This window comes from Ixodes scapularis, unplaced genomic scaffold (assembly GCF_016920785.2).
Source record: "Ixodes scapularis isolate PalLabHiFi unplaced genomic scaffold, ASM1692078v2 PGA_scaffold0__279_contigs__length_252992795, whole genome shotgun sequence".
Lineage (NCBI taxonomy): Eukaryota > Metazoa > Arthropoda > Arachnida > Ixodida > Ixodidae > Ixodes > Ixodes scapularis.
In genome coordinates, this window is record NW_024609835.1 from 90,425,343 (window position 1) to 90,446,919 (window position 21,577).

Here is a 21,577-nt window from a genome sequence, read left to right on the forward strand (position 1 = left end):
TTTCTCGCACCTTGTGTTTGCTTGTGTTTGTTTTTCGTCACTCAGCCAAGTGGCCGAGCGATTTCTGCAATAATACTTTAAAAAAAAAAAAAAAAAAAAAAAAATCGAGCTGATGATGATTCATGGTAATAAAACCCGAGACTCAGGAACACAGAAGGGGACGAACAGCGATTTATTTCTTGCAAGCTCGCAATGCAAGGGACAGGCGTGGCGAAAGAGCTAAACGAAACGCCCAGGGAAGTACGGACCCGCTCGACCGATAACTGCTGATAGCTGGCGACGATTGTAGCGAACTCTTCATTCTCGGCGCACAACACTGAACGTATAAAAAATAGAAATGAAGAAAAAGGAGAGAGAAAGACACTGAAAGAGAGAGAAAGGAGTGCGCCGCGCGAGCAAGGAGGAAGGTACGGCGCGAAGCGAGCGGGCGAGCGTCGCAAAATCGTTCGAAAGACGTAGAACGTAGGCGGGACTGGCGAAGATAGGAGAAGTTGCAGTTGACTTCCCGGTCATCGTTGAAGCACGTCACGCTCATTCATTTATTGGAGGTAAGTGGTTCGGAATTCCTGTTTAAGAACGAGTATAATGCGCGGCAGATCGCACATGCTGTCATCAACCACCGCGGATGTTTTGTTTGGTGGTTCTACCAAATTTGGTTCCATACTTTGTGGCGGGACCGGCGGTTGTGAACCATTCTTCCTGTTGTGGTTCGTTGAGATTGTTGTTATGACTTGATCGCCAGCTAACAAACGTCTGTGCTGAAGCGTCTCTATCTCCCACCAGTGCTTCACGTTGCTAACGTTGCTGTTCTCGACGGTCAAAGGACTGCCGTGGAACTAACTAGCCCAGCCTTTGGGGTTTCACGAAAAACGAAATTAAAATGCAAATTGACACATTGCTGGCTGTGGGGTAAACCTCGTGAAAAAGTGTTGTTCTCTGCTTCCTTAGCGACCCGCGTCTTTTCATTGGGAGGGTAAACATTGCGGAGGTGGAACGGATTCCAAGTCTTGCTGCTAGGTTCATCTCATCAGACTATCGCTCGATCTTCATCATCAGCATGGACCTGGAACTGAAGTTTCTTTACTTTGCCACAACATATCTGTCCTGCGTGATACATATCTATCTTCTGCGCCGCCTACAGTTTGCCCGAATACCCAAAGTTTGCCAAAACTAATCTATATCAAAACTAGTTTTTTTTTTCTCCTAATATCATTGAACAGAACTGCTTGCCGTCATTGCTTGTTCAATGTAAGTGTTGACACATTTGAAAACTGCCTGCACAGATGTTGGAATCCTCCCTGCTTGGGCAGCACTATAGCTGCTGCCTTTATTTTTGTAAATATAGAAATAAAACTACTATATATTTATATATTAGTTCCAAACTCCACTTTCGCAAGCCTTCTCTCTCTCTCTTTCTCTGTGCACTCTAGTTCGAAACTCTTGATATTATATGTTAACTATTTATTTTGTGAACAATTTCAAAGTTTGTGTCCCATTCTCTTTTTTTTTTATCCCGTAGGGTCACATTTGCGAGATGGCCGGTATTGAAACAAAATAAAAAAAAACTCCAGCCCCCTCCCATTAAAACAAACAAATGTACTCACAAATAGCTGGTGGCAGCGATAGGTCGCTGCTTGTTCACTGCGTTACCTCTTCCAGTGTGTACACCAACACACATACTCGTCAATCTTTATACTCCTTCTAGAGCACATAATTTGGTTCTGCTATTGACAGTTGTTGAAAGGACGTTTGGAATTTGAGATCTGTCGCAGTAAATCTTGGGAGGGTGTTTCGAAAAATCTTGTGAGGTTACATATATATCAGGTATTTTTTTGTCAGATAATCATATTTATGTTGTTCTATAATCATATTATTGGCTTAATACTGCCTAGATTGACACATTTGCCTTGCATATACAGACAACTTAAGAAACACAAAACGAGAAACCATTTTGAGCTTTACCATTGCTCCACTTTTGTACTTTAACATTTTCTTTATACTTCTCTATCCTTGGCATTGTTCCAAAACATCGCCTCTTTTCTGTTTTCCAGATGCTGTGCCGTGCGAGCATATTTGACTTGGAGCGGAGTCTCAGGCAGACTGTGAAACTGTTTTCGACGTCGGCCCACTGCTTGGCAGACGTGAAGAGGTGCGATCTCCTTGTGGTTGGGGGCGGAGCAGGCGGCATCTCAACGGCCGCCAAGTTCTCTTCAAAATTGGGCAAAGGCAAAGTGTGCGTCTTGGAGCCACAGGATGTAAGTCTAATCTATGTTGCACAAAGTGATGCTCACCTGTCATGCAGAACTCATTGCCTCACAGAATCATTGCTGTGTTGGCAGTCCTGTTGATATCATAGTTTACATTGTCATGCACAAGTGTGCCTTGCAACTCTTCCGCATTATGTAATTTTGTGTATGAAGGTTAATGCTAAACTTGAATTATGTTGCTTACACTGGATTTTGAGCAGAGGAACTGATGGGGAGCTAGCAACAGAGCTAATAAAGTAGCCAAGAATTATAGGTTTTAAGTTGAATTTCCCAAGTTATGTATCTAAACTTGTGGTCCTGCTGTTTAAATATACACTCACATTTTTATCTTTTGTCTGTTCATAATCCAATTTACTGGCACAGCTAGAATGTGTGGGCTGCTTTACAGAATGCTTGACATACCACTCCTTAAATTAATTAAATCCAGCTAATTTTTGGTCAGGTAATTCTGTTTCTGCACCCAGTACAATTAGCAATCAACAAGGTTCAATACCCTAATGAGACAAATCTTGAACTTGAGTATTTTTTTATTTACATTTATAGGAGACAAATAGCTTAATCTAAATTATCTGTCTCTTTTTTTTTTCTTTTTCCACTTGAATTTGATTATACAACTTGCTAAAAGAACAATGGATCGAGCACTAGGGAAATAGAGCACCAACAAGAAATCAAGGTACATCTTGTGTCATCATTGCGCCTTTGATTGTTTCAGGCACACTGCTACCAGCCCTTGTGGACGTTGGTTGGAGGTGGTCTCAAACCGGCCTCTGCTTCCATTCGACCAATGAAAGAAGTGATGCCCAGCAATGCGCTCTGGATCAGAGATCAAGCAGAGATGTTTGTTCCACAGGAGAATGTGGTGGTCACCAAGGGAGGACTCAGGGTCAGCCAATTTGCAGACATCCTACTTTGGACACTTGTTTTCAGTTACTTTTTCTTCTCAGTGCAGTGTTGGCAGTGGTCCAAAGTGGAAGCTGCATTTCATTGCCCCTGGCACGACTCACTGAAGCTTTTTATTTTTCTTCCTTCTCATGCTTGCAGATTAAGTATGACTTCCTTGTTGTTGCTGCTGGCATTCAAGTCCGCTTTGACATGGTGAGTGGGCTTTGATGTAACATGCATACTTAAAGGATGTTTTTTCATATGCCAGGCATACAAAATACTGCTTACTTATACCATTCTCAATGTCTCTATCTTGAAAGATGCTACCTGCCATATGTGGTTTTAGAGAACAGAAAAAAAAAAAAAAAGACATAAGGTTTTTTGTTTTGGTTGATGTTTAAATCCTGAATAAGGAAACAAAAAAAAATTTTGAAAATGAAAAAAAAAAAAAATCTAATTTTCTAGGGTTAGTGAAATCCTCGAGCATAATTCGAGACTTGAGACAGGAAAACTTCGTAGACAAGGTGGATAACAATGAAGTTCAAATTTTGCATTTTGGCTTTATGAAAGTGGACTGTAAGAAAACACATGCAGGAAATTAGAGCAGTCGGAAATCACAAACCCGTCACGAAAGCAGGCATCGGTGATATCCACATGGTTGTCCTGCCTTTCTGCCTCATTTTAAGGTTCACAGAATATGGGCTTGATGCACTACACAATGCTTGCAATATTCTAATGTAGTACATATTTCACTTGAAGTTAATGAAACTAACCATAAAATAATTCTCTTACCTTACTTTTTCCTAGACAAACTTTTTATGTCGTAAATAGGGTTTTGTGTTTTTGGGGTTTATGTTGCTTCAAATTTAAAGTGTCTTTTTTTTTTTTTTTGTGGTTGGAGGGTATTATTTTTCCCCTTAAATCTGGTGTTTTTCAGTGTCAACTTTTGGTGTCTATAAAAGCCTTTATCGGGGGTTATGTTAAAGAAAACAGGACATGGTATTCCCCAACCTCCAGGGAACATGTGTATGACCCGTATACTTAAAAAGCTTTCCCATAGAAAAAGGAAACAAGACAATGGGTGTGGTTCTCAAAGAGAAAAGCTACCTTGATGACTATTCACTTGGGTTTGTGTTTCATATCAACACGAAATTGAGCTCAAGCTAAGAATTTCTTTCCCTGAAACTTGTTTTCTTTTTTTTTTCTTTAAATTCAAGTACAGCTTTAATTTTGGATATTTTAGTTACCTAAACACCAAACCCTAGTTGTAAAGAACCGAACAAGTAGCATTAGCCCTTACTTACATAGAATAGCTTTTGTGAAAATGGCATCAGTAAGGCACTCACATTTCTCCTTCCTCCTATATCATTTGCTTCCTTGCCTGCCAACTGATAGTCACATGTATACGTCCAGCACCATTCTTAAAGCTGCAAACAAAAAGGGAGCTAAGTCTAGGTGATACATGATCTGATCAGTTCAGCTCGGCTCAATTGAAGACAAACAGGATTGCGCGCTAGAATTGGTATTAGTATTGGTGTTTATTGCGTGCCCAAAACACTGTGAAGGCTTTGATATTGGTGCGCATAAAAGTCACAAATGACTTCAACATGCAAAGATGTGAAATACAGGAGTGACACATCAGTCATAATAAAACAAATTACAGACACAACTCGGCATTCGAAGAAAGCAAGGCATGGAAAAGAAATCATACTGCACAAGGCTATTACAAAAAAGTTGATTTCTATGCATTGGTGACCCTTTAATCTGCTTGTCAGGATAAAACGTATCGCAGAGTCGCGTGTGTTTAGGTGACACGTTTAAGCTTGTACTACTCAAAAGATCAAGTACATCGAAACAATCTTGTATGAGTTCCTGTAAAAACACTACATCTCGGCAATGCCTGTGGTCAATTAGAATTTTGAGGTTTAAAACTTTAACAAGAAATTTATACTCAGAGTAGAGTCTCCTGTCAAAATGCCTATCGTAGACTATGCGTCAGATACATAGCCAGGGGGGGGGGGGGGGGGCGGCCGGCCCATGGGGCCCGGGCCCCCCCCCCCTTCCTTCCTGAAATCTTCCATTTTGCTGGGGCCTCCTCTCCCCCCTCCCCCTCATGCAGCATTTTGTCGTGGGCGACTCCCCCCCCCCCCCCCCCCCCCGAAACAAAATCCTGGATACGTGCCTGCTATACGTATCAGATGCCTTTGTACCATTTCATTGCGTCTTCAATCGCTATGTGATTGAAAGTTCCACACAACAGACGCAAGTTCAAGTCGTGGCCTAACCAAAGCACAAATTAATTGTAGTATCAGGTGCCTGGAAGTGTCAAGTCAAACGTGAGATCATCCCGAGTACTTTAAGACTGGTACCACATATGTTAGTGACATGAGATTTTAATAATAGTTTACAGTCTACTAGCACTGCAAGGTCCTTGACTGCATCAGTTCGAGCAATAGTGCAGTTATCCAACCTGTATTTAAAGTGTAAGGGATTATTGCATCTTGTTAGCGAGATTACCTTAATTTTGTTGGCGTTCAAAGGCAAGTGGTTTGACAGGCACCACTTATAAATGCTCAGTGCATCAGATTGTAGCGCTTCACAGTCTTTTTCGGAATGAAAATATGAAAATACCTTTATATCGTCAGCAAATAAAAGCAACCTGGCAAATGTAATACACTTTGAAATATCATTAATGAATACAATGGGACTCAGAGCCCCAGAAGGAGCAGAGCTTATAAAAAAGGAAAAGCTCCTGCAGCCGAAAGCTGAGTCATTACAAAGACAGTGACGTCACGGTGAGTTAACCTCACGAGGTAGAGAAGTATCACCTGGTACCACCAGCCTCTGTTGCACGATTCTTTCCATTTGCAATTTCTATCTGATCTTGCAAAAAGCTGCAAACTGTAACTGCTCGTACTCTGCATACTATATCTTATAATGATGTGGCGATCCATTGAGACCATCCATTTGCAGATCAAAGGATTAGAAGATGCCTTGAAGACGCCCAACGTGTGCTCCAATTACTCGTACAAGACCGTTACTAAGACCTTCGGTGCAATGCAGAACTTCAATGAAGGCGCTGCCATCTTCACCTATCCAGCAACACCCGCCAAGTGTCCCGGTGCTGCGCAGAAAATCATGTACCTCACAGACGCCTACCTACGTAAGGTAGGCATCTTTGTTCGCACTAGTCTGGCACTGACTGGTGCGATGCCTGCCACCTTGGTTGCTGAGGTGTTTATATCAATATACCATTTCTATAAATATTGGTTTGAGAGTGTATGATATGAATAGGGGTGCCCTCTTATTGTGGGCATGTACCTACTTCCTGTTTTCTCTGTCGAGCTGCAGTGATCTTGATAGCGAAGTCACTTAAGCACCCATTGTGTATTATCCATTGTGGATTGTCCTCCTAGAGAAGTTACCTATAAGCCCCCGTTGTGGATTATCCTGTGTGGATTATCCCGTTCAGAGAAACTTTCCTTTTTGCGCTCAACGAGCACAGAAAGAGTAAGTCATGTTTTTGAGAAAAGTTGATTATTATGTATCTAGTGGTTGCTTGACGTCCATGAGATGTTAGGCAAGACAGCAGTTGGCATGCCACAAGCTTTATGTCCTGTTCCACCTTACGTCTGGCCGCAGCGAATGCTACGAGCTATTGAAGCCAATCCAAGGCTGTATCAGTGTTAGGTGACCTTGGAGAGGAGGTGCAGTGACGGGCGGAGAGCGTATCGGATGCTACATTCAGAGAGCTGGATTGGCTGGGATGGCTCGTAGTGTCCGCTGCAGTCAGACGCAAGGTGGAGCGGAGTATAGTGTGGGTGCCACGTCTTTGGGTGGAAGCCTGTAACTTTTTTTATCACGGTTGGTTACATAAAAAAAGAAAGGAATAAAATATTGTAAGGGTATATTCATTTCATAGAGAACCAAATTTTTCAGCATGGGCTTTGCATTGTAAGATATCAGAAAAGTATCTGTTTATTAATTCTTGAGGTCTTGCTGATAAGGCATGCGTGCCTCTGCGAAATGACAGCTCAGACTGGAAAGGACATCACAAAGAGAGAAGTGTGGACTAGATTGCACTTGTAGCCTTCACTGTCCTGTCAGCTTAATGGAGGCGTGAACTTTCAGCTCCAATCAAATCAAATAGTGCCAAATAATGACAAAGATGTTGAATGTTGAATCGAATAACCAGAAGTCTTTTCACAACATTTGCGAAACTATGCATATGAAAAAGCCGCATAGATAAGAAAAAAGGCCCTTCGTGTTCATTCTCCTTCAGGGCACGCAGAGCGAACGGAAGATAGCATGAAAAAAAAAAAAACAACACATAAGACATTGTTGATAGATGTGTCCACCCATCCATGTATGAATAGAATACGCATCATGCAACATGCTGAATAAATGGGCGGATAAAGCTGTTTAAATCTGGTGAAAAAAAAAAAAACCAAATTCGCAGAGGTGGGGTTGAACCCTGGATCCCTAGGTCTTGCAGCGCGAGCTTTCACTCCACGTGCTCGGAGCTAACACACTCGGCCACCGATCCCCGGAATCGGGTGACATTTTACATCACGTAGCGGGGCATCTTGCTCTATACCGCGAGGATCGAGACTAGTTAGCAGAAGAGACAGATATAATTATCGCGGTTATTTGTAGTTTGATAATAATTTGTCATTATGGACGTAACAACCGAAAATGGGTTTATATAATGCTCAGGGCTGGCTGCAGCTGATGTTTGAATTAAAAAAAACATGTTTTTCAGGCTTTTGTTGAGCATCTAAGAAGCTTCGAGTACTTCATTCGAGGAACACAGGAAACAAACCATACTTTGAAACAAACCAGGGTGTTGAACCGGAACCAAACCGAACCGAAAACCGGAACCGAACCGGTATTTTTTCCGGAACTGAACCCGAACCCGAACCGTTATATTGTTATCGTGATGAACCCGAACCGGAACTGAACCGGAAAAAAAAATAACGGTTACCGGCTCATGTCAAGACAGTTCTGCCATGCGCTGTTGACAATGAATGTGCTATCAATGCCATTTGTTTTTTAAGTCCCGTCAACTGACACTAGGGATGTCGCAAACCACCCTAGGTTCGATTTCGAAAGGTTTCGATATTTGCGAAGCGAACTGAGGTTCGATTTCGAAAAATTCGCAACTTTTGACCACAGCGGAGTTTCGAAATCGAAAATTTCGAAGCTTCCACGGTTTCCAAAATTTCGAATTCGAATATTTCGAATATTTTTTTACTTCAGGTTCGATAAATTCGAAGATCTCGAAATTCTTTGTAAAAAAAATTCGAAAACTTCGAACGCTTCGAATTTTTATAGACATGAAGTTCGAACAATTCGAAGATTTCGAATTTCTTTTTGCATAAAGTTCGAAAAGTTCGAAGGTTTCGATTCTCTTTTAACGCAAAATTTAAAAAAAAAAAAAAAAAAAAAAAACTTAGAAGATTTTGATAATTTTTCTAATCCAAGTTTTCAAAGTTCGAAGTCCGATTTTCAAGTTTTTCCACAGTTTCAGTTTCAAATAACGTTTTCACGACTCAATGGTTTTCACGAAATCAAGTTTAGAAAAGTTAGGGTGTGATATCCAGATTCTGCGAAGTTGGTCAGGCAATTAAATGAGATGACGAGTGTCCGGGACGTGCTAGAATATTTGCCAGTGCAGAATTGTGACCGCCAGCCCCGGGGGGGGGGGGGGGGGGGGAAGGGAGGGAGGGAGGGAGGAAGGGAGGGAGGGAGGGAGGGAGGGAGGGAGGGGGGGAGGGAGGGAGGGAGGGAGGGAGGGAGGGAGGGAGGGGAGGGGAGGGGAGGGGAGGGGAGGGGAGGGGGGGGGGTCTTTAACCTGCATCACGCAGTAGTGATTGCGCGAACACACTGTTTTACGAGACTCATCCAGTTCGAAACGGCCAGGGGCGAGCAGGAGGTTGAGGCTCAGAAAAACCTTGAAGCGACCTGGCAAACTACCTCGCCACCCCTTGCACGCTGGTAGTAATCCGATCCGGTGAAGTTTATTTTCTGGGACGGAGGAATCGCCTCGCAAAAAGCACAAAAGCCGACACAACTCGAGGTCGAGGAGCGTTCTACCATACAAGTGGCGTCGGAAGAGGAAAAACGGGGGGAAAGAGGGTAGCGGGGGGGGGGGGGGGGGGGCTTCAGCCTCCTTTTCCTCCTTGCAGGTATTTCGAACTGTTAAAGAAAACAATACGGGGAAAGAGGGCGTGGTCGAGCTTATTTTAATCTGAAATTATTTATGCATATGTATAGCTACTGTCGCTCTTCACTGCATAAAAGGTTGCGTAGATGGTCATTGTTAGAAACTCGTTGTCAGAAGGCACTGCTCGTCACATGCTTAGTGGTTCGGAAGTTCAAAGCTGTCTTTTCGACCTAAACACCTGTGCCAATGGTAACAAAAAAAAAAAAAAAAAGAATAAATGCGGGAATAAAAAGCAGGAGAAAAAAAAAAAAAAAAACTATCAAGAATTTGTTGGAAGTGTTCTATTCTTGCACATTCAGAGGTTCAGAACTTCGAAACAAGTTTCTTTTACCAAAATGTGTACAGGCTAAAAGAAACACGTCCCAGAAACGTGAAGCGAAAAAAAAAAAAAAGTTTTCTTTTAATGACGTGCTGAACTTGAACACTATTAGAAATCTTCTCCCATGAGTTAATTTATTCCTTAACGTGAAAAAACAATAAATATATTATTTCGTATTCTGCAGATGGCAATGATATGTACTGTCTGTTGTGTTAATTTAAATGCGATACCGCAAACAACTTAGACGAAAATAAATATCAAGTTTAGGTTATAATTGCATGCAGATACATGTTTGGACATTTCTTCGAAACTCACGTTGAATAACAATAATCACATCTTAAGACGGCACTTACCTAGGCTATACATAGATCATTCTTAAAAGTATAACATATCTACCATAAATAGCTCCTGCTGCAACGTGCTTCAAATCTGGCACAAACGATAATCGTCAAAAACCCGTCGTCCTTCCTCGCCCCTTCGGGGATTTATTTCTTTAAACCTAAGCATGCCAGAACATTGAAATAAACGACATTGTCTTTCGTAAGGAACGCAGCACCGCGTGTAAAAGTTCGAGAAAAAAAAAATTACGAATGTACCCCACTACTTGAAATCAAATGAAACAGTCCGCCGGTCTTTCGAAGTTCGACGAACGTCGAACTTTTACCCTAAAAGTTCGAAGTTCGTCGAACTTCTGACTTTTCAGAATCCGAAAGTTCGAAACTTTTCGAATTCTCTTGATAAATAAGTTCGAAAGTTCGAAATTCATTGAATTTTTTGGTTAGTCAAGTTCGAAAGTTCGACAAGCATCGAACCTTGCAGCGCAATAAGTTCGAAAGTTCGAAAAAAATCGAATTTTTTAGCGTAATAAGTTTGACGGTTCGAAAAGCGTCGAACTTCTTAGCTTAACAAGTTAGAAAATTCGACCTCCGTCGAATTTTACGATATAGACAATTCGAAAAATCGAAATCTTTCGAACCTTTCGAACCGCTTGATTCGATCATCGAAACTTCGATTCGAAAAAAGTTCGCGGCATCCCTTAGTGACACACACCTCGCTTACATATTTTTCTTCTCCACTCAGTCTTAGGAATATAAACGCTGCATCCATGAATCTTGACAAACACTGCATCAATGAATCTTGACATAGGACCAGCTGCGCTGGTCGCGGCTTGCATGGAAGAAAAAAAATTGAAAGGCCGTGAAAAAAAAAAAAAAAATCGCGTCACGGGATTTTATTTTTTTACAATCTCGTAAATCGTAAATGCTGCTGTGTACTCATTTTATAACACGTTTCTAGAACGCGCGAGTTCTTGAAGCTTGCTTCCATCGGAATGAGAAAAGAAAAGGCTGTGGAGTTTGATAATAATGCATCCGGTTTCGTATAGGCACTTAGAAGCTAACGTATTTGTGAGACAGCGAACTCTTCTATTTTAATATTTATCCTATTGCGTCCTTCTGGCGTTGCGTTCGGTGAAGTGTTTTTCATATTCTGTATCTTGTTTAATGAAAACTTATTTAAGGGTCTAATTTCAGTTACCGAAGGCTAGTTCAAATAAAGAAAGCTGTATTTTCTCCCCACTGTTCCTTCAATTGCTTACACGCCAAGGTGGCGGGATAGTTAGCGAGTTCTACTTGTAAGTGGGTTTGTAAGGAGGTCGCGGATTTTACAGCTACTGCGTCGGACCCAATTAGATGAAGTCCGAATGCGTAAACGTTGGTGAGGTAACCTTTGAGTGCACATAAAGAAACCATTCCTGGTAGAAATCCCTGAGCCTTACACTGCGATGTATCCCGTTTCGTATGTGCTGATTTCAGATGTTTTATTTGTAATTTATTTTGATGTTGCAATTTGTCATTTCTAATTTCCGAACCGGTTCGCGAACCGGTTCAGCGCCCCGAACCGGTTTGCGGATCGAATTAATCGAACCGGAACTGAACCGGAACAAAATAAATTTACCTGAACCTGAACCGTAACCGATCCTGTATTTTTTTCGGTTCGACACACTGAAACAAACCATACTTTCTGAATACTGGCTTGATTTAGATCCATGAGTTATGGCTACTTTCGCATATGAACAGCATTCCTGAATAAACCTGATTTTGTTTCAACAGTACTAATATTCATTGAAACAAATTATTTGAAAACCTTAATACAAGACTTTCCAAAGTTTACTCGAATTATTCAAGCTATCCTTATTCGATTCAAATTCGGAAATTAAATATTTGTACACCCCTACTTAAAGGTTAATGAGGTGTAACGTTCCCATCATGCTGTGCTGTCTCATTTTTTTTTCTTTTTCTTTAATAGTATTGGCACTTTGTGCAGTGATGGAAGGGCTGTCACATTTGTGCCTAATTGCTCTGTAAACGAAAGACTGCTACATCTTGTGCCCAAATGCCATTTTTGCAAAGAATTGCGCCACACCTGCACCGATATGGGTTTTAAGAAAAAGAAAAATATATTTTTATTGGTCGACCCTGATATTCAGTCTAGAAGGGAGAGAAACTGGTACAAATAGTAATATGTATTTCACTGTGCTTTTAATCAAAGTGAAACAAAGTATAGAAGATTGATCATCAACTGCGCTGGCCGCGTCAATGTCTGAAGTTTGAGACAATATCTGCGATGTCAGTAGGTTAAAGTCGCGAGAAAAGATGAGCACAATACTGGTATAATGGCTACTGTGATTAGACAGAACCAGGGTGTTTTGCTCCTCATTAGATCCTTTGATTATCATGCCTGCCAAATGCCTCTATGCTGTGGCTAATGAGTACTGTGGCAATTGCGCCGCTCATGTCCACCCTCATCGCTTTGCACTGTGTGTCGAGCTTCACTGCTTCACACCGGTGTGCTAGGAGGAGCAACTAATATGGGGTAGCGCTATGTGCTTGGAAATTAGGCTCATCACCATTACAGGTCGGCCTTCCTTGGCCTAAGTTGTAGATTCATCTCTAATTCTAAAATGCTGTGCAGTGAAAGGAAAATACAACAGCGCTGATCTATATTTGAATAAGTACGGTACTGTTGCGACCGAGGAGTTCCCCAGGCAGCCTCAGGCAGGGCCAGGCGAGGACAGGAACCGCAGGCCGACTCCAGGCAGGGACATCAGGAGACGGGAGGGTGTCTCGCGATAAACTCTGTTTTAATACATATGTACAGAAGTTTCTTGTTCGTCGGAGAGCACACCTTGCGGCCTCTCGTTTGCTCTTTAATACAGTCGCTGTTGATTTTCCAGCGGTTGGCAGCCAATGGTGGCCGAACTGCCAACGAACGTCATGTTCAGGCCCCGCCCCCACTCATCCTCTCGAGCGCGCACACACATACACGCACACACTGCAGCGTCGGACGGGCTTCCCAATCCGGCGCCGGGGCATTCTTGACCTCGATAAGCCGCGCCAGGAGTTGGTGACGAAAGGTCCGCTGTCAGCTCGTGAGACGTTGACCGTGATGGAGATGATCCCCTCATCATGCGGCGTCGTGGCTCGGGAAAGGTTTAGCGGGATAATCCGCAAGTGGCGCCGGACGAAAACTTGAGCCGAACGTACTCGGCCGGAAGTCCCGCCGCCGGCGTCGTCCCCCGGAATCCTCTCCCGGTAGGGCAGCTGGTTCCTGGATGGACTGACCCCCGCAGCCAGAGAGAAGAGTCCGGCTCAGCTCCGCTCCCAGGTGTGGCGGCGTCCACGCGGCGCCGGGCGACGTGTTCTGTCAACAACGGCTCAGACGGCCGGTCGCCGATCCTAAATGCGAAGGCCAAACCCCGCCGGGTGGAAAAGAAGGGAAAGCGAAGGAAGGACGTGACCTTCGCCAAGGCCTATCGCAACAACACCTCCGCCGCCACTGAGCTCATCAGGAGGGCAGCAGTCCCACACTGCTGCGCTGACTCGATGAGTGCCTCGCTTTCTTGGGAGAGGGTCCGGTGATCATCTCCTGCCTTGAGACGTAGGCGAGGGTCGGGTCCAAATCTCTGGAGTGGGGGACCTCAACTCAGGTCACAAGAGGAAGGCGTGGGCGAGACAAACACAGCAAGTCACGATCCCAGTAGCGACAAGTGCTTCGCTTTCCTCCCCCGATCCGCCAGACCAAAAAAATAAAGACAACCCCCTTCCACCTACTACCTAAAATCTCCCTCACTCGACACTCGAGCTCAGGCTGTCAATAAGCCCTTTAAAGTAAACCATACCCCAAACCAGGCAAACAGAAACAAAAGTTATGGTAGCGTGCTTTGACATAAAAACACAATCACAAAATCAAGATGACCCTTCCAAGGATTTGAAACAAACAAAAAAACTTTACAAATTTGTACAATCCGATCATGGAGCTCGTTCACGTCTTAGAAGCCCCGGCCTAGATAATCAGCGTTCCTCTTTTAGCTGTGCCCCTTTTTACCTCGCCTCGAAGGCTTACTACCGTGAAGCGAGATAAACTTTAGAGCTTGCTAACACATCGCACTGCGGCTCAACAAAACGCGAAAACGGACTCCCGTGAAAAGAACACATTACGTACCGTTACGTAACTTACATAGGACATATCCCTATTAAATTCAAGCGCCTCCTCCATAAGGCAAACTATACCGAGGATAAAACCGCTTTAAAAGAACTCTACCGCCGATACAACGAACTGAAGCCGAACAACACGCAAAACTCAGACTCCCGAAAAAAGAAAAGCTATTCATACCACTTGCTAAGCCGACTTCAGAAAAAGACATTCAAATTAAGCCTTCCCCCTTTCTGGCGGCCTCAGCCTCGTCTGCTTTCACTGGCGAGAACTTGCGCTCTAACCTACACCCAGTCTGTTCTCGGTGCCACTCTCACCAGAAAAGCCCTGGTCCCCAGACTCGAAAGTTTCCTCAAAGCCACAGTCGGAAAGTTCTGACTTGATTTCCGCATCTGACTTAATCTCCCGCTGAAGAACAAGCTGCGAGGCGAGCACGTACTCATAGGACCCGAGGTACTTGGACGAGATTGAGGATTTGTCCAGCAAGGTTCCTGCATTCTGTTGATCATCTCTTCTCGTCGTGGGAGCATGAGACAAATGTGACGGCTTGACTCTCGGCTTCCTTACGCTGCGTGACTCCTCGCAGCCTTCGTTCTTCTCGTCCGAGCGGCTCTGTCTCGTCATTTCCGCATCTAGTGTAGATTTGCTGGTGTCGCCTCCAGGCCCGTTGCTCGCACTTCCGGTCTGGATCGATGGCTCCTTGTGATAGGTGTCCTGGCGTTGGCTTTCTTCCGGCCTTGAAGAGAACTTTCTGGAGTTGCGCGCACTGAGCCTTTTAAAGCGCCGCTGCTTCGAATCTTTTTGCTTTTTCAGCTTTGGCTTCCTAGCGTCACCGCTGTGCTCCTTGCTCCTCCAGCCGCTGTCGGTTGGTGCTTTCTTGGGGTGGATATCTTCAAGATTTCCGTCTCCCAGCCCAGACGACGGCTTTCTCTTTCTGGAGTTGCTTCTCTTCAGCTTCTGGTGACGTTGTTGATTGGATGGGGCCGGGCCGGATTGGAAGGCACCGACCCTGCGCAGCCTTCTCTTCTTGTGTCTCTTTTGAGTGAACGGCCCGCTCATGTCGGCGCCTGAATTGTCGCCATCAGACTTGCCGTGCCATAATCGGGATGACCTCTCGGACCGCCTGCGCTTCGGATCCTCTCGCTTGCCCAGACTTGACTCTTCCTTGTCGCAGCCAAGCCCCTTGCTTTCGCAGCCGCTGTCCGTAAATACTTCCTTGGGATGAATATCCGCGGGATTTCTGTGTCCCAGTCTCGACGACAGCTCCCTTCTGCGAGACTCGCCTTCGCCAGATTTCCAAAACTGCCCTTCATCAGAAATGTCCGCACTAGGACGGAGAACGCTGATCTCGGGCTGCCTCTTCCTCCTATGTCTTTTCCGTCTGGACGGACACCCGATGTCGTTCTGCGATGGAGACGAGGTTTTCGAGGGACCCTGCTCCGGATTTTCCTCATCCAGCATGGTTCTCTCCGCGCTCCCCTTGGATCCCTTTCTCTTGCAGCCGCCGCCGGCTGATGGATCCTTGGGATGGGTGCCTCCGCGCTTCCCCCTTTCCGGCCTGGACGACTTCTGCTTCTGGCTCGACGCGTCGCGCCTCTGTTGACGTTGCTGATCAGAATCGTTCGGAGCAGGACGGAAAACACTGACCCTGCGCTGCTTCCTCTTCTGTTCCTTCTTTCCAGAAGGACGGCTCGAACAGGACACTTTTTCTGAGCACCCCTGACTCTGGTCTCGCTCGTCCAGCCCCGGCTTGGTCTCGGAGTTCCACGGGGGACGGCCAAGACGACCCACTTCCTGCTCCGCCTCCCCATCTGCTGACTTCTCCACGTTGCTTTCCTCGAGTTGGATAGACTTCCGCGGCGGCATCACCATGCTGGCCTTGTCTTCGTCCCCCAGGAAGCAGACGTCAGAGGCTTGAGAGGCCTCTTCTCTTCCTTTGGCGGGATCCCCTCCAACTTCCAGCGCTTCAGGTCTGGAGTCGGCGTTGTGCGGAACGGCGTCGGTAGTCCCGTCGGCACAAAGACCCTGGTCGTCGGTTAAATTGAACTCTTCCTCTTCAACCTTTTCTTTCTGACCCACCGTCTCTGCCGCTACCTGACGCGTTCTAGCTCCGCTTGGTGCAACCGCTCTTTCCCTCCTGGACACCAGGTCTTTTTCTCGTGGCTTCGGATCACCCTCGTACGTGAACCAGTGAGGAAATGTCGCTGCTAGGTACTTCGAGTCTGTGACCTCTACTACTACCGTTCTTCTTTGAGATCGAACTTCCTGCATCAACGTTTCAATCTCGAGCCTTTTCTCCGCCAATTCACGAACCCGCTTCTCGCGTTCACGTTCGCGTTTTTCGTCCCGCTCCTGCTTTTCAGCCTTCGCTCTTTCGTCCCGCTCCCGCTTTTCAGCCTTCGCTCTTTCGTCCCGCTCCTGAATCAGCTCCCAAGCCTCCTGAAGCTCTACGTCGGACACTTCCTTTTCGCGAAGTAGCTCCATGATCGGCTTCCTTCGCTTTGCCTGCCCCACGCTTATACCAAGCTCCTCGCATACCGCCACCAACTCAGGAATGCGTAGCTTACTGACTTCCATGATCCCGAGTGTCGCAATCTCCCTCCCCTATCAAACTCAGTCAGCTTGAACTTCGCGTTTTCTGAGCCGAAAGGGCAGCCTTCTACTCGCGTACCTAACACTGAGCAAAAGGTCTGGCAAATCAAGTTAAAATTGCAAAGCACTCACCCGTACCAGGAACCATGAGCAGGCACGTTATCCCGCCGCTGCCAACCAGTTGTTGCGACCGAGGAGTTCCCCAGGCAGCCTCAGGCAGGGCCAGGCGAGGACAGGAACCGCAGGCCGACTCCAGGCAGGGACATCAGGAGACGGGAGGGTGTCTCGCGATAAACTCTGTTTTAATACATATGTACAGAAGTTTCTTGTTCGTCGGAGAGCACACCTTGCGGCCTCTCGTTTGCTCTTTAATACAGTCGCTGTTGATTTTCCAGCGGTTGGCAGCCAATGGTGGCCGAACTGCCAACGAACGTCATGTTCAGGCCCCGCCCCCACTCATCCTCTCGAGCGCGCACACAGATACACGCACACACTGCAGCGTCGGACGGGCTTCCCAATCCGGCGCCGGGGCATTCTTGACCTCGATAAGCCACGCCAGGAGTTGGTGACGAAGGGTCCGCTGTCAGCTCGTGAGACGTTGACCGTGATGGAGATGATCCCCTCATTATGCGGCGTCGTGGCTCGGGAAAGGTTTAGCGGGATAATCCGCAAGTGGCGCCGGACGAAAACTTGAGCCGAACGTACTCGGCCGGAAGTCCCGCCGCCGGCGTCGTCCCCCGGAATCCTCTCCCGGTAGGGCAGCTGATTCCTGGATGGACTGACCCCCGCAGCCAGAGAGAAGAGTCCGGCTCAGCTCCGCTCCCAGGTGTGGCGGCGTCCACGCGGCGCCGGGCGACGTGTTCTGTCAACAACGGCTCAGACGGCCGGTCGCCGATCCTAAATGCGAAGGCCAAACCCCGCCGGGTGGAAAAGAAGGGAAAGCGAAGGAAGGACGTGACCTTCGCCAAGGCCTATCGCAACAGTACTCAAGGCGTAAGGGCGGTGAACTCTGGCTGTACTGTGATGCCCACACAGCTAAAGCGCAACGTCACTTTTAAAGCACAACTGTAGGTGTTCATATTTTATGGTGGTTGTTTTTCAGTGTATGATATTACAATCTTGAGTTTGGTAAGTTCATGAAACTTGGGAGGACGTGTTATCATTGATCAACGTTTTAGCGAGTATGCTGGTTTTTGCCGGAATTTAGAAAAAAAAGTAATTTTATGCTAAATAAACTATGAGTGAAAAAAAGTGAGGGGGAGGGAGGCTTCATATTAAAGGGGTCATGAAACACTTTTCCAACTTTTTCCTGTTTAGCTTTCCTCCTCAACTCATAAATTGCGCATTCCACCAAACAGTTCAAGAAGACGAAAAGAGGGGAGGCCCCTCTTGCTCGAAATCTGGTTTGCGTACCCGGACAGAGCCATTGTCCCCCTAGAAGATAAGCCCGTCGCTCAAAATTCCGACAAATGTTGCTCTCTCCAACCCATTCACCCCGAAGCTGACAGTGCTGTGGGTCTACATGCCCGTTGGGCCAGCCACACTTTCGCCACGTGATCATGCTCCTTCGCGCATACCCACCCACAGAGAATGAGGTCAGGTGATGAAAGGCAGGTGGCTGATTGGTCCGGCAAGCGTGTAGCTTCCACCACACCGTCAGCTTAGGACTAAGTGAGGTCCGGTATCGTGTGACGTGTGTTTGGACCCAATGACGCGCTTTTGGGACCGCGGATGTATCACAGTGAAAAGGCAGAAAGCTTACGAAGGGGAGGAGGTACGAAATAGTTCGCTGTGTTTTCAAATTTTCGCACTGAAAGTCAGGCTTTTGACTTTCTACTTTTTTTCTTTTGGCCCACTGAACAATGTGCTATTAGTAAAATCCCAATCTAAAGTGACTTCTACCAACCCAAAATTTGTTTCTTGGGCCCTTTAACTGAACTGTTGTGCTGTAATTAATTTCTCAACCACAATTTTTCTTAGTACATGTTTACAGATAGAACTTATTCTGATCAGACATTTATTTCTAAGAAGAAAGTTGTACGTTCCTTTTTCATCATATGCATTTTTATCATGCAACTAGTGAGTAATATGCCTCAGTATAAAACAAAAAAACTCAATCATGATTAAAAAAAAAAAAACTAATTTAGAGATGCATTTTTTTTTCCCCTTCACTTGGTTGGTATCTGCTCCAAAAGCATCAGGGGCTGTTCTAAACCGATAGTTTGCCTGCCACAAATGCTCAAATGCTGCTTTCATCACTGTTTATGCAACATGGAATGTTTTTAGTAATGCCACTATGCACCATATGGCAGCTGCATTGGTTGTCCTTTAAAGAATATGCAGTGTAATGCTCCACGTTCTTCTCAGTATTTGACAGTGTACTGTTGTTCTAAAAGCATGTTACACAGAATAAAAAAAAGATATTCACTGATACTAGCAAGATGGGTTACTGGACGCTTTAGCAGCACGCAATGCAGAGCATGTTGGGTACATACCTTTCAGGAAAGTGCTACAAGTGTCGACCACGGACACACAAAAATGCACATATACGAATTCAAGTAAACTACATAAAGTAGATATATATTTGGCATCAACTATTTTCTGCTAACTTTGTCAAGGCTAGCATAGCTTCCACAGTGCTGCAGCTTTGTACTGCTGTTAGATTACGTGGCTTTGTCTTGCGTCTTATTTGCACGCGTTCATGCAAATAGCTTTGACATAGCTGTAGTACTGCCGAAGCTACGCCAGCCATAATAACGTAGCGGAAAGTAGTTAATGCTGGGTATAACAGGTATTTATTTTTACAAACATGTGATCCATTCTAGAAACTTGGCAGGCTGGACTGTACATGTCTTATTCCATTCAACGTGTCTCTCTGTTGATTACGCTTGACTTGTTTTCAGGTGGGCAAGCGAGACAAGGCAAAGATCATTTTCAACAGCTCACTTGGCGTTCTCTTTGGCGCACCCAAATATGCCGATGCCCTGTGGGGGGTGGTGAAGGACCGAGACATTACTGTGAACTTGAAGCATGAGCTAGTGGAAGTGAAGCCCCAGTCAAAGGAAGCGGTGTTCTGTTTGCTAGACAGCCCTGCTACGCCGAAAGAGACTGTCACCTATAAGGTGAGAGTGTGGCAGTTATTGCATGTGCATATCTTATTTTCGAGGCACCCTTCAACTTGTTACGTTTATGTGACACCACATGCCTGTCTGTAGCCTCTTGTGGTAATGTCTTGAAACAAGTGAGGCATGTATGCTCTCTCTGAACATGCATGCCAAACACCCCTGAAGTCTGCACAAGATTGGAAACTGCAGTTCTGCAAAATTCAATTGAAGGTATGGTCGTTGACAAGTTAAGAGCTCACGGGAAGCTCCTCTCACCTCTTTCTATTTTAGCAGGGGAAATGCTGGAGAGAAGGAGATTGCCTCCTTTCCAGTATTCGCTTTGCTAAAGTGGGAAGAGGTGGAAGGAGCTTCCTTTAAATTGTTAACCTGTAACTGACCATAGGTCCAGTCAGAAACTCCAGGGGAGTGGATATCTGGATAACAGTGTGTACTTTGAAACGCCCTCTGAATTGCCCAAAATGATTGGAAATGCAGGATCCTATGTTGAACTGGTTCATGGCAGATACAATGATTTGGAGATAATTTCAGTTTTGAGATATAATTATATATATTAATTTGTTTCAATCTCCACCATAACACACTGTCAGTCCAATAAATTTACTGGAGGCTTTCAAGCACGGTCTTGAGAAACATTGAAATTATTTTCAGTCTATATAACCTGCCGTAAAATACAAAGCAAGTGCCCACTCAAAATTTGGAGATAATTGCAAAAGAATGGGGTATGGGCGCTTGTCCGATGATCAATTTTACATATCAATGTACTGTACATACTTTCTCAGATCTTTCAAATTTGGGACTGGGTGCTTAGCGTGGAATGGGCGGATGTGCAGTATTCTATGATACTTATAAAGTTAACATCCCATTTGCATCTCCTAAAACGATGAACCATTTTTAATGCAAAAGCATTAACTGTTTCATGGAGTGAGCCTCGCCAAACGGCACCTTAAATCCTTTCTCCAAGTGAAGCCAGTTACCAGCTACGAAACCACGCGAAAAGCTAGCCAACGGCACCTAAATTCTATGATCCCAAAGGAGCGGAGCAAGGCGGATGGCTTTTCGGCTTCAATGCCATTGGCTGGCGCATCGACAAGGCTCCCATTGGCTGCTGCACTTCAGTTTCAACGGCCGCTCACTCCATGGTACTGCGTGTTCGTCAGTGCGCAAAAAGCGTTCAAGGTCAGCGCCCTGACCGGCGACGAAAAGTATGCAGCAGACAACATAAGGGAGCGGACGAGCAGCTTGCATGCTTTCGCATTCACACCTCATAAGAAGTGCTTAGGTATGCCTTGAGCTTTTTAAATACCCTTTTGCAATAATTTGCTAACAAGAAGCCCCAGCCTCATCAAACACAAAGTGGAAGCTGAAGTTTACGGAGTGCGCAAATCGTACTCACAACGATGACACAGCGCTTCTGTCGTAGAAGTTCAATCGACGCGCTCTGCAAACTTTTGGCTTCAGCTTTGTATTTTACGAGTCTACAGCCCCAAGGGCGTCTCAGTGATGTCTTTTAAAGTGGTAGCTGTATGTGGGAACTCTGTATGGACTCTAATTGTTTGTGTTGGTCACATGGGAGTGAGTGCCAGCAATGGAGCGCAGTCATTGGTTTTATGTCATAGCAGATGCAATCAATGGTTTTGCACTGCACAAAGTAAGGGGAGAGGTTAGGTAGTGC

General features: G+C 45.3%; 1 protein-coding gene across 1 annotated transcript in view; it reads left to right on the top strand.

Annotated features, from left to right (window-relative positions):
* Nucleotides 1-335: 335 nt before the first annotated feature.
* The window catches only part of LOC8036655 (sulfide:quinone oxidoreductase, mitochondrial), a 36,789-nt gene continuing 15,547 nt past the window's right edge, over nucleotides 336-21,577 (top strand). Inside the window, exons 1-6 of the mRNA XM_029978026.4 lie at nucleotides 336-548; nucleotides 2,052-2,255; nucleotides 2,980-3,150; nucleotides 3,309-3,362; nucleotides 6,123-6,317; nucleotides 19,684-19,902. Coding sequence (XP_029833886.2) covers nucleotides 2,052-2,255; nucleotides 2,980-3,150; nucleotides 3,309-3,362; nucleotides 6,123-6,317; nucleotides 19,684-19,902 — 843 coding nt within the window. The 5' untranslated portion in view covers nucleotides 336-548. The remainder of the gene's footprint in view (nucleotides 549-2,051; nucleotides 2,256-2,979; nucleotides 3,151-3,308; nucleotides 3,363-6,122; nucleotides 6,318-19,683; nucleotides 19,903-21,577) is intronic.